This window comes from Microtus pennsylvanicus, chromosome 11, assembly GCF_037038515.1.
Source record: "Microtus pennsylvanicus isolate mMicPen1 chromosome 11, mMicPen1.hap1, whole genome shotgun sequence".
Lineage (NCBI taxonomy): Eukaryota > Metazoa > Chordata > Mammalia > Rodentia > Cricetidae > Microtus > Microtus pennsylvanicus.
The window spans coordinates 21,746,704-21,759,932 of NC_134589.1; the positions used below are offsets into that span (position 1 = coordinate 21,746,704).

At 51.2% G+C, this 13,229-nt stretch overlaps 3 protein-coding genes across 6 annotated transcripts in view; 2 read left to right on the plus strand and 1 right to left on the minus strand.

Moving 5' to 3' along the window:
- Window positions 1–1,682, plus strand: part of Znf385c (zinc finger protein 385C) — a 49,186-nt gene extending 47,504 nt beyond the window's left edge. For all 4 annotated transcript variants that reach the window (XM_075990741.1, XM_075990742.1, XM_075990744.1 and 1 more), the window contains one exon: window positions 300–1,682. In XM_075990741.1, the coding sequence (XP_075846856.1) occupies window positions 300–536 (237 nt within the window). In that variant the 3' untranslated portion in view covers window positions 537–1,682. The remainder of the gene's footprint in view (window positions 1–299) is intronic.
- On the minus strand, window positions 1,619–5,937 carry Nkiras2 (NFKB inhibitor interacting Ras like 2). Its single transcript, XM_075990745.1, has 4 exons — window positions 5,801–5,937; window positions 4,641–4,748; window positions 3,726–3,967; window positions 1,619–3,207 (listed from the first exon to the last, which is right to left on the minus strand). The coding sequence occupies exons 2-4, from the start codon at window positions 4,732–4,734 to the stop codon at window positions 2,968–2,970; spliced, it is 576 nt and encodes a 191-aa protein (XP_075846860.1). The 5' UTR covers window positions 4,735–4,748; window positions 5,801–5,937; the 3' UTR covers window positions 1,619–2,967.
- Window positions 5,938–8,859: 2,922 nt separating this feature from the next.
- Window positions 8,860–13,229, plus strand: part of Dnajc7 (DnaJ heat shock protein family (Hsp40) member C7) — a 37,784-nt gene continuing 33,414 nt past the window's right edge. The window contains exon 1 of the mRNA XM_075990746.1: window positions 8,860–9,540. Within this exon, the coding sequence (XP_075846861.1) occupies window positions 9,464–9,540 (77 nt within the window). The 5' untranslated portion in view covers window positions 8,860–9,463. The remainder of the gene's footprint in view (window positions 9,541–13,229) is intronic.

Sequence of the window (13,229 nt, forward strand, 5' to 3'; positions counted from 1 at the left end):
CTACGACCATGAGAGGCAAAAGCCAGGGGTGGATGTGCTTATTCTAGGGACCATCTCTTCCTCCCCCTCCCAGTGTCCTGGCTCTGCCTGTCCTGAGGTTGTCCATCTGCTGGGCAGGAAGACAGGTGGCATAACAAGCCCTCTGGAATGGCCGTTCGGGGGTGGGAAGGAGGCGGTTAGACTTGGAACTCCAAAAGTCATGTCCCTGAGGCAAAAAAGCTCCTGGATGTAGCCCAGGGAGGGGGTGGGCTTCTCTGGTATTGGAGACCCTGTCCATTTCTCTGTGGTTTTTTTTGCAGTCTAAATTGGCCTTGCAGAAGCAACTCACCAAGACACTGGCAGCCCGCTTCCTGCCCAGTCCGCTGCCCACCACAGCTGCTGCCATCTGTGCCCTGCCGGGGCCCCTGGCCCTCCGGCCTGCCACAACAGCAGCGGCTACCCTCTTCCCAGCTCCTGTCCTGGGCCCAGCTCTGTTCCGTACCCCAGCGGGAGCCGTCCGCACTGCTGCAGGGCCCATACTTTTCGCTCCCTATTAGTGGTCCCAGGATGGCCACATCCTATCTCTTCCTGGCAGGCACTTGTCTCCACATCCCAGAGACTGCCTTTTGCAGTTTCTGGGTTCCCACCCAACCAGGGGTAGCTGCTTCTCACTCAGACTGGGGTTTTTCCAGTCCCCTGGGCCTGATGACCATCACTATCCTCCTTTCCTGGGCTAGTCCTGGGCTTCCTGCATCTACGGCTCCACAAATCCCAAAGATCTATGCAAAATCACAGCCCCAGCCACATGGTGCTCTCGTACCCCAACCCCAACCAGACTTACACAGTGCAGACTCCACATCTCAGCCTCCACAAGCCAGCCTCTCCTGCCATGTTCTAGGGCCCTCTGAACAGCCACTGGAGCTAGGGTGTCACAGGGGTGTGGGTGGGAAACTAACAGCCGTGTTTACCATGAGGTAGTCAGGTGGTGCATGCCTATAATCCTGGCATCTGGATCATGAGTTCAGTCAGTTTGGGCCATATAGCTAGATACTGTCTCAAAACAAAAATAAAACTAGAATTTGACCATGAGGTATGGCAAAGGAGCCTGGAGAAAAGAGGCCCCCAAAGTCCTTCAAAGGAAGGTGCTGTGAAAATTGGGGCAGAGTTGGGGGGAAGCTCCAGCTCCTCTGTAGGGGTGAGGCTAGGTGAGAGAAGTGTCAGGCTGGACCTGACTGTGTAGCCCCGGCTGGTCTGGAACTCTGTAGACCAGGCTGGCAAACTCGAGAGATCTACCTGCCTCTGCCTCAAGTGGCCCTGGCTTTAGCGGAAGTGACCTGTCTTACCACACTGGTCCTTCTTAACCTTTCGATGGTTCTGCTGGAGCCCCCCCCCCCCAAGGAAGGCTCTGGGTCTCCCTTAGCCTAGGGATTCTCTACTCCGGACTGGGGTCCAGTCTCTCCAACTGTGGAGCTCGGGGCTGGTACACAGTCCTTTATGCCCTCAAGATCCACCTTCATGTTGCCAAAGCCAGTGCCACTACCCCACTCACTATGGGACTTCGCCAGTATCTACCTGTATCTTTTTTTTTTTTGGAAAGCTACTTCCAATGGGACAAGAAAAGGGTTTGGGGGAGGGAAACTTTTTGATAACAGCAGTTGTGGTTTTATTGTGTCCAACACATTAATAAATGAACTTCAAGCCTGAGCCTGGAGATGCCCTGACGCTCCTTGCCCAGCCCTGGGGAGAAGGGGTGGTACAGGAGGTGGCCTGGCTGTAGTGTCTGACTCACGTGAGGTGTGCACATCACAAGCTCGGTGGGCACCAGAAGTTGTGGGTTATAAGCTCACTTGATAGATAGCACAAGCCCTGCTGCACACAAGGCCTGTCAGCTCCTAGGAAGCTGCTACTGGTTTGCCTGGTTCTGTTCAGGCATCTGAGGTAAGAAGGAAGGGCTGGAGGAGCGGCTTATCCCACCTTCACCAGGGTAGCAGGCATATAAATACAGAGAATATAAATATAAGTCCAGCTACTAGCCAAAAACAACCAGGAGGGATGAACACTAGCCCCATGGGCAGGTCCAGGGACTGTGCTGCTTGCGCCACTGAGCACAGAGTGCACTCCTGCCCCCTGGTGGTTACAAGAGGCGTGTCCAGCCTCCAGGGCTGGTTGGTGTAGCACCTTGAAGAGGGTGAAGCAGGGGCAGACACAGGAGGCCCAAGCCACCAGCTTTACAAAGTCACAGAGCTGCCAAGGCTCTAAGTGATCATCCAAGCTCCTGTCGCCTCACAGATGAGAAAACTGAAGCCCAGAGAAGAATGGCCTTGCTAGGCCACAGGATGACTGACAGCCCAGTCATCATTCCACACTACCTCAACCAATGAGGCCTCTGCTCCCAGAGCAGGAAGAGGAAGTAAAAGAGCTGGACGAGGCGTAGAGGTCAAACAGAAAACGCCACTCCCAGGAGCCTGGCTTTTTCCAGCCTTGAACAGGCCAAGGGAAAGGTCAGAGTGAGAGACAGGAGCCAACTCTAAGCCAGCATATATGACAGTGTGTTTACACTACCTGGTCACTTTGCCGAGCCCAGGCTGGTGCTGTATTACTGGCAGGAAATTTAGAGAGTTGGAATCCCTGATAGGAGCCAGACCATGGGCTGGGCACTTTGGCATGACAGCCCTGCTTCCTGCCCCGGGCAGATGGAAGGGACACTATGTACCATAAGTGTCCAGGTAACAGTGGAGACAATGGGATGTGAGCTGGGCGTGAGGTGGGGACTATCATGGAAGGGTCAAGGGGAGGGCCAGCAATCAAGTTCACTTGCACTTCTTGGAGTTAAGAGGGGACAAAAGTGGCATTGGCCTGGGCCGGCCCAGCTTCCTGGCCTAGAAGATTATTCCCTTACTGATTGGAAGAACAGCTTGCTTATGCACGCTTGTGCCCTCAACCCATCCTGGAACGGGGTTGGAAAGGTGAAGAAAGAAGGGCAGCCCTTCAGCCATCCAAGGAGCCGCTGCCCTTGTTCTTGCGGCTGAGGGGGAAGGCAGACTTGCTCTGGGGCTGGGTCATCTTGCTGGCCAGGTAGATGAAAGGCTCCAGGAGGGAGCGGCGGTCAGCCACTGACACCTCCCATAGTTTCACCTTCTCTGACTTGGCCCAGTGCTGGGCCACATCAGGGTCTACACGACGTTGCTCCTGCAGGTCACACTTGTTGCCAAGGACCACGATGGTGACCTGAAGAAGAGAGACAAGAGTAGATAGAGGCTGGCTGGGTAGTGGTGGTGCACGCCTTTAATCCTAGCACTAGGGAGGCAAAGGCAGGTGGATGGCTGTGAGTTCAAGGACAGCCTGGTCTTTAGAGTGAGTTTCAGGATAGACACTGTGTATATACATAGACAGTGGTTCAGGCTCAGGAGTAGCAGTCAGCTGTTTCTGGTCAACAGTTGGGGAAGATGCAGTTCCCAGAGGCCAACAGCTTATAGAATTTTGGAGGACTGGCAAGCACATGGAGCCACAGGGAAGAAAGATTCGGGGGAGCTTCATGTGTTAAAACTGATCCTATTAAACCACAGAAAAATGTTTATACTGTCCTGGCCACCTCTTGTGTGGGATGAAGACCTCCAATGACCTTCATGGTCTTCTAGCTCCTAAACTACCCCTTGGCAAATAAGCACAATTGGAATCATCCCCAAAGCCTACCAAGTACCCACGCCCTCCTACCACTGGGCTCTCAAGAAATCCAGGACACGTACCTCCTTCTTGTCCTTGGACTTGTCGATTTCCTTCTTGAGCAGCTCGACGCGCTGAAACGACTCTCGGCTGTCTGTGCTGTAGACCAGGACGTAGCCATCAGTGCAGGAGAAGCAGTGCCTGGGCAACTCGGCCCCATCCCGGAGACCCCGAGTGTCATAGAAACGCACCTGCTCCCGCACCCCTCGGTCTGTCTCAATGGAGCCCACATAGATGTCTTCCTGGGTCTCAATCATCTCAGAACCTGGGTGGAAATGAGACTTGATTAAGAGTCAAGGGAGATGGGACGTGTAAGAGAGGTGGACATTGCAGTGAGAATGAGGAAAGCGAGGGCTCTGGAGAGGCCACGCTTGAGAAAGACAGCGAGGCAGGGATGACTTGGGGAATAAGTGTCATGTCACCATCACACAAAGCAAAACTGGGTGCAGCACCACACACCTTGAATCAAAGCTCTTGGAGGGCAGGGGCAGAGGCAGGCGGAGCTCTGCGAGACCCAGGCCAGCCTGGTCAGTGTGGTAAGGCCATCTCAGAGATGATGACACTGACGACAAAGTGGAGAGTGTGGGGAGCAGACACCGCCCACCCACCTCTGACCTATGCACTACGTGCACACACAGGGGCGTGCAGGCACATTAGGAATGCATACTCCCAAACAGAAGCGCCCTGTGGGGCCTTTTCTAGCTTGGTTTTGGGTTTCTCCCTTCTAGAGTTATTCAATGATGTAGACCTGGGGAGTACCATGTTTTCCTTTTTCCTCCATTGCTGGGGTTCAAACCAGTACTCCGTCAGCCATGCCCGCAGCCCCAGTTTTGAGGGTGTAAAAGCAGCTGGTGTCCTTTTCAGCCTTTGTGTTCGTGTGACCAGATCCCACCAAATTCAACATCTCCCACCAACCCGCCAGCCCCAGCAACACTCACCCACGACATGGTTCCCGTACAGGAGTTGCTCAAGAATTGAAGTTTTGCCCACAGATGCCTGGCCACACACGACCACCTTGCAGCTCTTCCCCATGCTTAGCGTTCAACCTTCAAGAACAGAAGGAGTGTGGTAAGGGAAGATGGAAGGCAGCTAGATAGCAGACTGGGGAAGCTCCAGGGGTTCAGCAGCACCCCGATGTATTTCCATGCCCTACTGAGCAGTCCGCTGTTCTGTAATTAACCTACTTGTCCCAGGAGAGGCCAGGATTTGGCACACAGCTGGTGTGGGATTAATGGCACCACAAAGGGAGAGGCCCAGGGAGTGGTTTACAAAAAGCTGGCCAGGTTCTTCCCAGTGCACGGGATGTATAGGGCACCAATTACTGAAGGGAGTTTCAAAAGCGCTCTTTTGCTGGGTTCTGTTTGTTTGTGTTTTGTTCTGAGGAGATAGGATCTCGTGTAGCCAAAGCTGGCTAACAGCTGATCCTCTGGCCTCTCCCTCTCAAGTGCTGGGAGTACAGGCATGTGCACACCAGGCTGTTTTCTCTCTTGAACCATGATCCCCATGAAGAAAGAATCACGGATTAAGATCCGTCTTAAGTCATCTTCTTGGAGAGAGTGTGCAAATAGAGAGAATAACTTGCTTTCCTGAGTGACTGAGTGAGAACCAATTCTGCCTAACCATCCCGAGTCAAATCCATGGGAGAAAAACAAACAAACAAAGAAACAAACAAAAAAACAACCCACACACATCAGTCAAGAAGTGATGGAATCAAAGCCGCTTCAGAAAGGGATTTTTACGGCCCCTGGACTGACAGGCACCGAGAGAAAGCTCAGACTTAAAAACTCTCTGAAGAGACTCCAGAGAGTGGTCTCCTATCGAGAAACTTCCAAACACAGGCTCCTGGGAAGTTAGAGTGATCTCCCTTCCCTCTCCCTCAGAAAGTAGAGATCCTGCCCCAAAGGGGTCGCAAGCAGAAACCTCTCTAGGAGATTCTCCTGACGCCGATCTCCACCCCATGGTCTGAGAGGCTGCCAGGGGCCGCCGCCACAGACTTCCCCTGAAGGGCACCCCTCAGAAACTATCCGGAGGCAGAGACAGGACAACCAAAGTGAATCAGGGGCTGAGGCCGATCCGACCCCGCCTCTCAGCTCCATACCTCCGGGGTCCCCGCAGCACTCCAGCTGAGGTGCCCCCCGGAGTGGGCAGGACCATGGGAGGGGCAGTTCGACGGTAAGGACGCCCCTCTCCCTCTGGGTGGAAGTACTTGCTCTGGAGCCCCGCCCCCCAACGGCCGGCCTTCAAGACAACTTCCGGCAGCGCAAAGCGAGCGCTGGTCCCACAGCGCCCCCAGAGGCCGGCGGGGGAATGCTGGCCAGAATTTACTGTTGGCTACCAAACTGATGCTTCCAGGCTCTGATACCGAAACATTCGCTCTCTGGAGGACAATAATCCGTCATTAATTCTGTCATCTACTCGACAAGCTTTTTTCTTTTCTTGGCAGTGCCATGAATGGAACCCAGGGTCTTTCATATACCAAGCAAGTGCTCTTTGAACCTGGAATTTTTTTTTAAACAGAATTTCTCTATGTAGCCCTGACTGTCCTAGAATTCATGCTATAGACCAGGCTGGCCTCGAACTCACAGATATCCATTTCTGCTTCTGCCTCTCAAGAACTGAGACTAAAGGCGTGTGCCACCACACCTGGCTAAACCTGAAAATGTTTTGAACCTGGAACGGGTCTCACATTTGTATCCCAGCACTTGGAGGATGAAGTGGGGTGATTTTGAGTTCAAAGACAACATAGTCTACACAGAGATCCTGTTTCAAACAATCAAAGCAAAACAAAACAAAAGCCCTACTTTGTCTTTGTCTTGTCTTTGCATAGGGCCACAGGCAAAGGAAGTTGGGTAGGGTGATTGTCTGAAGTTCACTGTCTGGAAGAATTAGACATCTAAAGCAAGGATGACCACACACTATGATGAGTGCTGTCACTGAGGTGGCACAGCAGAAGGCGTTTAACTTGGGGGCGACAGATACCAAAGGGAGGAGGCCATGCCCATGTTCAGGGTTGAAGACTGTAGAGGACAGAGAAGTCTAAAGCAGAGGAAAAACAACAAGAACCACGCCATTTCTGGAGTCACAAATCCCCGAGCTCATTATTGGCTGCAGGGAGCAGCCAAATAACAAAGACCAAACTCACAGTAATAGAAAGCCATTGGTGGATTTATACCAGGGGAATGATATGATCCATCCACTTTTGCAAGGAAGGTCATTCTGTCAGAAGAGCCAAGCCTTGACAGAGATGAGACTGAGGGACAGTTAGGAAACTGGTGTAACCTCTGAGTTTACTCATTTGCTTTTAATGACAAGATTTGGGGCTGAAAAGGAGATTTATGGATGTATGGCAGGTGAATCAAGAACTGTTGATAGATTGTAAATCAGGAGCAACACTAAAGAGTTCATGTTTCATAACCCATATTTTATGTGGTAGCCAGCTGAACAGATGAATATACAGCATAAGGAATTCAGGAAAGAATAAAAATTTATCTTTATTTCTGTTGTTGAGAAAAGAGTAGAAGTAGCTTCAATAAATGGGTGGAGGGATTAGGAATGTTGCTCAGTTGATAGGGAACCTGGTGGCATGAAGCCCTGGGTTTGATCTCCAGCACCGTATAACAGGCATGGATGAGCCAGGCAGTGGTGGCACGCGCCTTTAATTCCAGCACTCAGGAGGCAGAGGCAGGTGGATCTCCCGAACTCTGTGAATTCAAGGCCAGCCTGGTCTAAAAGGGCTAGTTCCAGGACAAGTTCCAAAGCTACAGAGAAACCCTGCCTCAAAAAGCCAAAACAAAACAAAACCAGGTGTCTGCACTCCTGGAGGCGGAGACAGGAGAATTCAAAGTTCAAGATTACATAGAAAGGCCGGGCGATGGTGGCGCACGCCTTTAATCCCAGCACTCGGGAGGCAGAGGCAGGCGGATCTCTGTGAGTTCGAGACCAGCCTGGTCTACAGAGCTAGTTCCAGGACAGGCTCCAAAGCCACAGAGAAACCCTGTCTCGAAAAACCAAAAAAAAAAAAAAAAAAAAAAAAAAAAAGATTACATAGAAAGTTTGGGGAAAGACTGGGCTGAGTGAAACCTTTCCTCAAAACAAATTCACGACTAGATTTTTTGGGGATTTTTGAACACCTAGGAGATGATAGGTAACTGGTCAAGGAAGTGCAGGAGTCTGCAAAAGGTCTAGGAGGGGGCTGAAATAAGGTTTGGCGGCTAAGAACACTGGCTGCTCTTCTAGAGGACACTATTCCCAGCACCAGTGCTGAGCTGCTCACCACTACCTGTTAACTCCAGCTCTGGGGAATCTGAAACCTTCTTCTGGCTTCTACAGCCCCCCCCCCCCACGTGGTGTTCACTCACAAAGACACGTGCACAGACACAAACACACGTTTTTTAAAAAATGTCTAGGCAACAAGAAGAATTGGACGTTGGGATGAAGTTAAAGTTGTGAGAATAGGTGAATAGGTTGATCTACGAACGGCAAAAAGTTGGAAGTAAAAACCAGATTGGTCCGTGAATTACACTGTATACTGTGAGGTGAGCCACGGGCAGGAAGGGCAGGGGGTGAGGTTTTTGCCATCCCACCCCCAACCAACAGTACAGGTAAAGGCGTAAAGGCTGAATGACCGCTCCCAGCCCACCGAGTTTCCGTTCTCATTTTCTAGTCAGTAGCCTCCGTGGTTTCAGTTCCCTCAGTAATTTTATTATTACAAAACAGGTGCGGGGCCTTCGCATACTGTTCCTTAAGGGAAGGGGGCATAGACACTGTTAAAATTCCACTGCCTTCTTATTTTCGTCCCTTTTGGCTTTGAATTATACCCTCCAAGTCATCTCCTCCGCACATTTAACCTCAGAAGGCCCCAATTTAATCCAGCTCTACAAATACAGTTGGGTGTAGTAGTGGTGCCCCCCAAATGATTAAGCTGTCTTTCCAATCCGGACCGCATTTGGCCAGACAAGCGCGCTGGGTAGAGTTTACGAGAGGTAGGAGTACAGGGGACACTAAGGAAAAGGGACCTCACCCCATGAGCTGCCTTATAAACTCCGGGGCAGGGGCTGGGGCGCCCTGTCACCCTCTCTAGACTTAATGCTGAGATGGCACTCCCAAGCGGCTGACATGAAAGCGGCCTCATAAAAGGGTCCGCGTCATTAGGGTGATGAACCAGTTGGTGCTTGGAGATCCATGGAAGATGAAAGGCGCAGGGTGAAGACGCCCTGCGTTCCCCTCGCTTGGCTGGGCAGGGCTTCCAGTCCCCGATGAAAGCTGGGGGACTGGGCTCCAAGTAGCTCTTCATGCCTTGCCGGGGAGGAAGCTGTGGACACACTCCAAGGTCGGGAAGGTAGTCGCAGAGGGCTTTTTTTCCATCGAGTCTTGGAGTGACCCGTCTCCACCCACTGTGAAGCGACTCCCAAGCTTCACCGGAGACTCTCTAGGATTGCAAGTTGTTATGGCAACCAGGCTGTCGGGATACTGAGGCAAGCCGAGGCCTAGAGAGGCAACATCCTTCTGTACCCTCCTCCTATCTGCGGGGAAAGTGGCGCCCCCTACGCACAAGAGCCGTCCCTGGACCCCCGCCCCAGGGCGGAGACCACCGTGGACCTCCAGGGATGGGAGGCCGCTCTGGCCCCAAGCGGAGCCTCTCGTTGGTAGACGGGCTCGAGGTAGTCCCTCTGGGCGCGGCGCCGCTGAGCAGCTCGATGCTCCGACCGGAAGTGCTCTTCACCGCCTGCCTCCCACCCGGCTCTCTGGTCCCGGCGGTAAGATGGCGGCTACCGCGGAGTGCGATGTGGTAATGGCGGGGACCGAGCCTGAACTGCTAGAGGACGAAGACTCCAAGAGGTAACTAGGTGGTAGGGTCATGGAGGGGGGCTAGCTTGGAGTTCATGGCCCGGGGAAGGTCGACTCGGCGGCGAGGCAGCCCCCAGGTGTTGAGACGCTACCCTGCCTTCTTCAGACAGCCCTCCCCCCTCCCCCCATCTGGGCTGGAGTCGACATAGACCCCCCTGAGGGGACGTTCTTGGGGATCGGTTTTCCCCTTCTGCTTCCGCGTAGCGGGGCGCTGAGGCATGGCCTAGTTCTGCGGCCGAGAGGAAGGTCGCCCTCATTGTAGAGGCCGGGGTGGAACCTCAGAGGTCGGCTGCAGGGTGGGGGAGGCGTCGCGGCGCCGATGACGACTTCCTTAGCAGAGCCCCAACCTCCGCCTGCTCCGGTTAACTTGTGTGCATTGTTGTCTGTCCTTCCTGCAAGTCTCCAGAGCCCTCGTTCTCCTCCTCACCTCCTCTTCCTCTGTGATCGCACCCAGTGGGTTCATTAGTGTGGGTCCGAGGAGGTTGTAGGACTCCGGCTATTGACCTCCTCGCCCCCTGATTACCGTAGACATTACTAATGGATAGGCAGAAGGACGAGTCAGGAGCTCGTCTCATATTGTACGGGTCAGACGTGTCTTCGCCCTTCCTCCCGAGACCATGCTGAGGCTCAGGGAGGACAGCTGTTTCGGTGCAGTTGGCACTGCTGGGCAGCTGCAGTAGCACGAGATTGCCAGTCTGGACTAGCCTAGGGAGCTGCTGAGTGAGTGGTTTTCGAGAACACTCTGAATTCTGGCACCAGCCAAGGGCAGGCTTTTGACGTGTGGCTAGAACGCAGTTCCGAGCAGGCGTACTTGTTCTGATAACCAGAGGTGAACCGTCCCTGATCAGCTGCAGGTTAGTGCCATCCTTTTGCTCAGGATGGCCGCCAGTGCCCTCGGTCTTCTAACACATGTGATTCGTGTGATCCAACTAAGCGTGTGGGGGTAGGTTTTCAATCGGAATCATCTGAGATGGTGAGACAGGAGATCTACAAACCAGGATTCTGAGGTTTTTCCTATCCAAGCTAGAAATACAAGGGCGTACTCGGGGAGCTACAATGAATATCGTAGTTACCAAGTGTATGGGCTGAAAGCTGGGAGGCTTGACAAAAACGTAGCGAATCCCTGAGATACCAGTCCAGTCTAGTCTCCTTCGTTTAGAGTTTCCACATCGGGCTGGAGGGATGGCTCAGAGGTTGAGAGCGCTGACTGCTCTTCCAGAGGTCCTGGGTTCGGTTCCCGGCAACCACATGGTGGCTTACAGCCATCTGTGATGAGACCTGGCGCCCCCTTCTGGCTTGCAGGCACACGTGGAAGGAATGCTATACACATAATAAATAAATAAATATTAAAAAAATAGAGTTTCCACATCATTACAGTATTGGGAGTTAAGCATCATCGGCTCATACATATCTTAAGAAATTGCAAAACGAGAAGGAAAGCCCTTCGCCAACACAAACAGAGCTTAAATTTATTTCATTTTACTTGTATTTGGGAAGAATTTGGTGCTGTTCTCCTTACTGATATAAATAGGGACTTTGACCACACGTCATATAAGGAATATGTTGTGCTCAGTGTAAATCTGTAGGGAGTGTCCCTCGTTTGGACTTTAGGCAGGGCCTCTGTAGGCCAGAGCACTTGGGCGGCTGAGGCCAGTGGATCTCTGTGAGTTCGAGGTCAACCTGGTCTACTGAGCTTCCAGGAAAGGCCCCTGGAGGTGGGCTGGGAATCTGTCTCAGAACAAAACAAACCAGGTGTGGTGGTGCTCATTGTAATTCAGCACTTGGAAAGCAGAGGCAAACCGACCAAAGGCAGCCTGCTCTCTACAGTTACCGGTAGGCCAGCCAGGGCTCTGAGAGCTATGTGTTAGGATTTGTTGGGGGTGGGGGAGAGCACTGAAACAAAGTAATGTTGTAAGGCAGCAACATGTGAACCATGGTGTTTGGTTAACTGCCCTTTTTGTGGAATTTATTGATTATAAAAGTTATCTACCGCTGTAGCAGGCTTTCCTTTGGGCTACCAACCAGCTCCCAAATCATGACTTAATATTAATTATGATTGCTGAGCCTTATCTCATGCTTGTCCCACTAGCTCTTATAACTTAATTTAGCCTGTTTCTCTTCATCTACATCTTCCCCCTCCCCCAGACAGGGTTTCTCTGTAGCTTGGAGCCTGTCCTGAACTAGCTCTGTAGATCAGGTTGGTCTTGAACTCACAGAGATCCCCCTGCCTCTACCTCCTGAGTGCTGGAATTAAAGGCATGTGCCATTCCCGCTGGCTTCATCTACATTTTGTCTCGGCTTTTTGCCTTTCTTTCATTTGGTGTGTCCTACTTTTCTTGCCTCTTCCTTGTCTAGACAGCTGATGGCTGACTGGCCCTGGGCGTCTCCCTCTTTTCTCCCTTATTCTCGTTCTTTGTAGACCAGGCTGGCCTCGAACTGAACTCACTGAGATCCACCTGCCTCTGCCTCCAAGTGCTGGGATTAAAGGCCTGTGTTACCACCACTCTGCCAGCAACACATCTTTACATAATTAAAATAATATTCCACAATATACCACCAAGTCAACATAATAGTAAGTAAAGGTGAAAAATGTTTTCTTAAGCAGATGTGTTGTATATTTATGGAGTGTGAATTTTAGACATGCTGAAGCTGATTCTTCAGTTTTATATGTTCATTATATACCAGTTATGTATACAAACGAAATAACTTAGATCATTTTTACCTCTGCTATATGAGGCATCCTCAGAAGAATAAGCATTAGTCACGTCCTTAATCCCAGCACTCGTGAGACAGAGACAGGCGGGTCTCTGGGTTCGAGGCCAACCTGGTCTATGTAGTGAGTTTCAGAACAGCCAGAGCTAAACAGTAAGACCCTGTCTTGGAAAATCAAACAACAGCAGAGTAAGCATTAGGATCTGTTAGCATGAAAAGGAGTTGTTGATGTGTAGTTTTTCCATTGTTGGAGTAGAGATTTAGCAGTTTTGGAAAGAAGTTTTATATTTTCTTGTTTTCTAGAATCCTCCTGTGCAGCCAAAGCAGGTGATGGGGGAAGGACATCCTCTGAAGTTCCTCTTCACTGCCTGGCAGTGTTAGAACCTTTGGTTAAGTTCCTGTCTCTGGTTACTTCCTTCTACTACCAGTTCACTTAGGGACACAGCAGTCTAGGAGTCCCTTGGGTGTTTTTGTGAGGCCCAGCAGGAATCCTTCCTTCCTTGCATCTTGGCTCTAAATGGATCTTGCTGCTGCTAAATTGTCACAGTCCCATAGGGAGGCAAAATGAGAAGAGCTCCAGGACCTCACTGCAACATTCTATGTGACTACATCATATTTCTTTAGCTTTAATGTGACAGAGAGAAGAGACCTTAGGTGTTTGCATCTGTTAGTTTGTCACAAGTCTTTACCCACGGCAGCTAAGAAATTAAAGATGTATTGAAAAGGTATAGAGCAATCCAGTAGAAGCTACTACCCACATGTGCATATGTGTGCATTCACACATTAACACTGTGCATACTCACTCTTAAGTCCTACTGAGAGTCCATTTTTCCATTATTTCTCTTATTTTGGTGTTGAATATGGAAGCCACGTCTCCATTGTTTCAGGTAGTCTAAGCTGATTATTAGCACACTCCAAAATAGAATTTTGTGTGTGAAAATTGCTTCTATTTAGTGAGTGAGAGAAAG

What these genes read in the sequence shown, in the direction of transcription:
- Nkiras2 (XM_075990745.1), bottom strand. Translation starts at nt 4,734, where the DNA reads ATGGGGAAGAGCTGCAAGGTGGTCGTGTGTGGCCAGGCATCTGTGGGC. An exon ending in GTACGGGAACCATGTCGTGG is followed by an intron (nt 3,968 to 4,640) that starts GTGAGTGTTGCT and finishes ATTTCCACCCAG; the next exon opens with GTTCTGAGATGATTGAGACC. An exon ending in AGTCCAAGGACAAGAAGGAG is followed by an intron (nt 3,208 to 3,725) that starts GTACGTGTCCTG and finishes TCTCTTCTTCAG; the next exon opens with GTCACCATCGTGGTCCTTGG.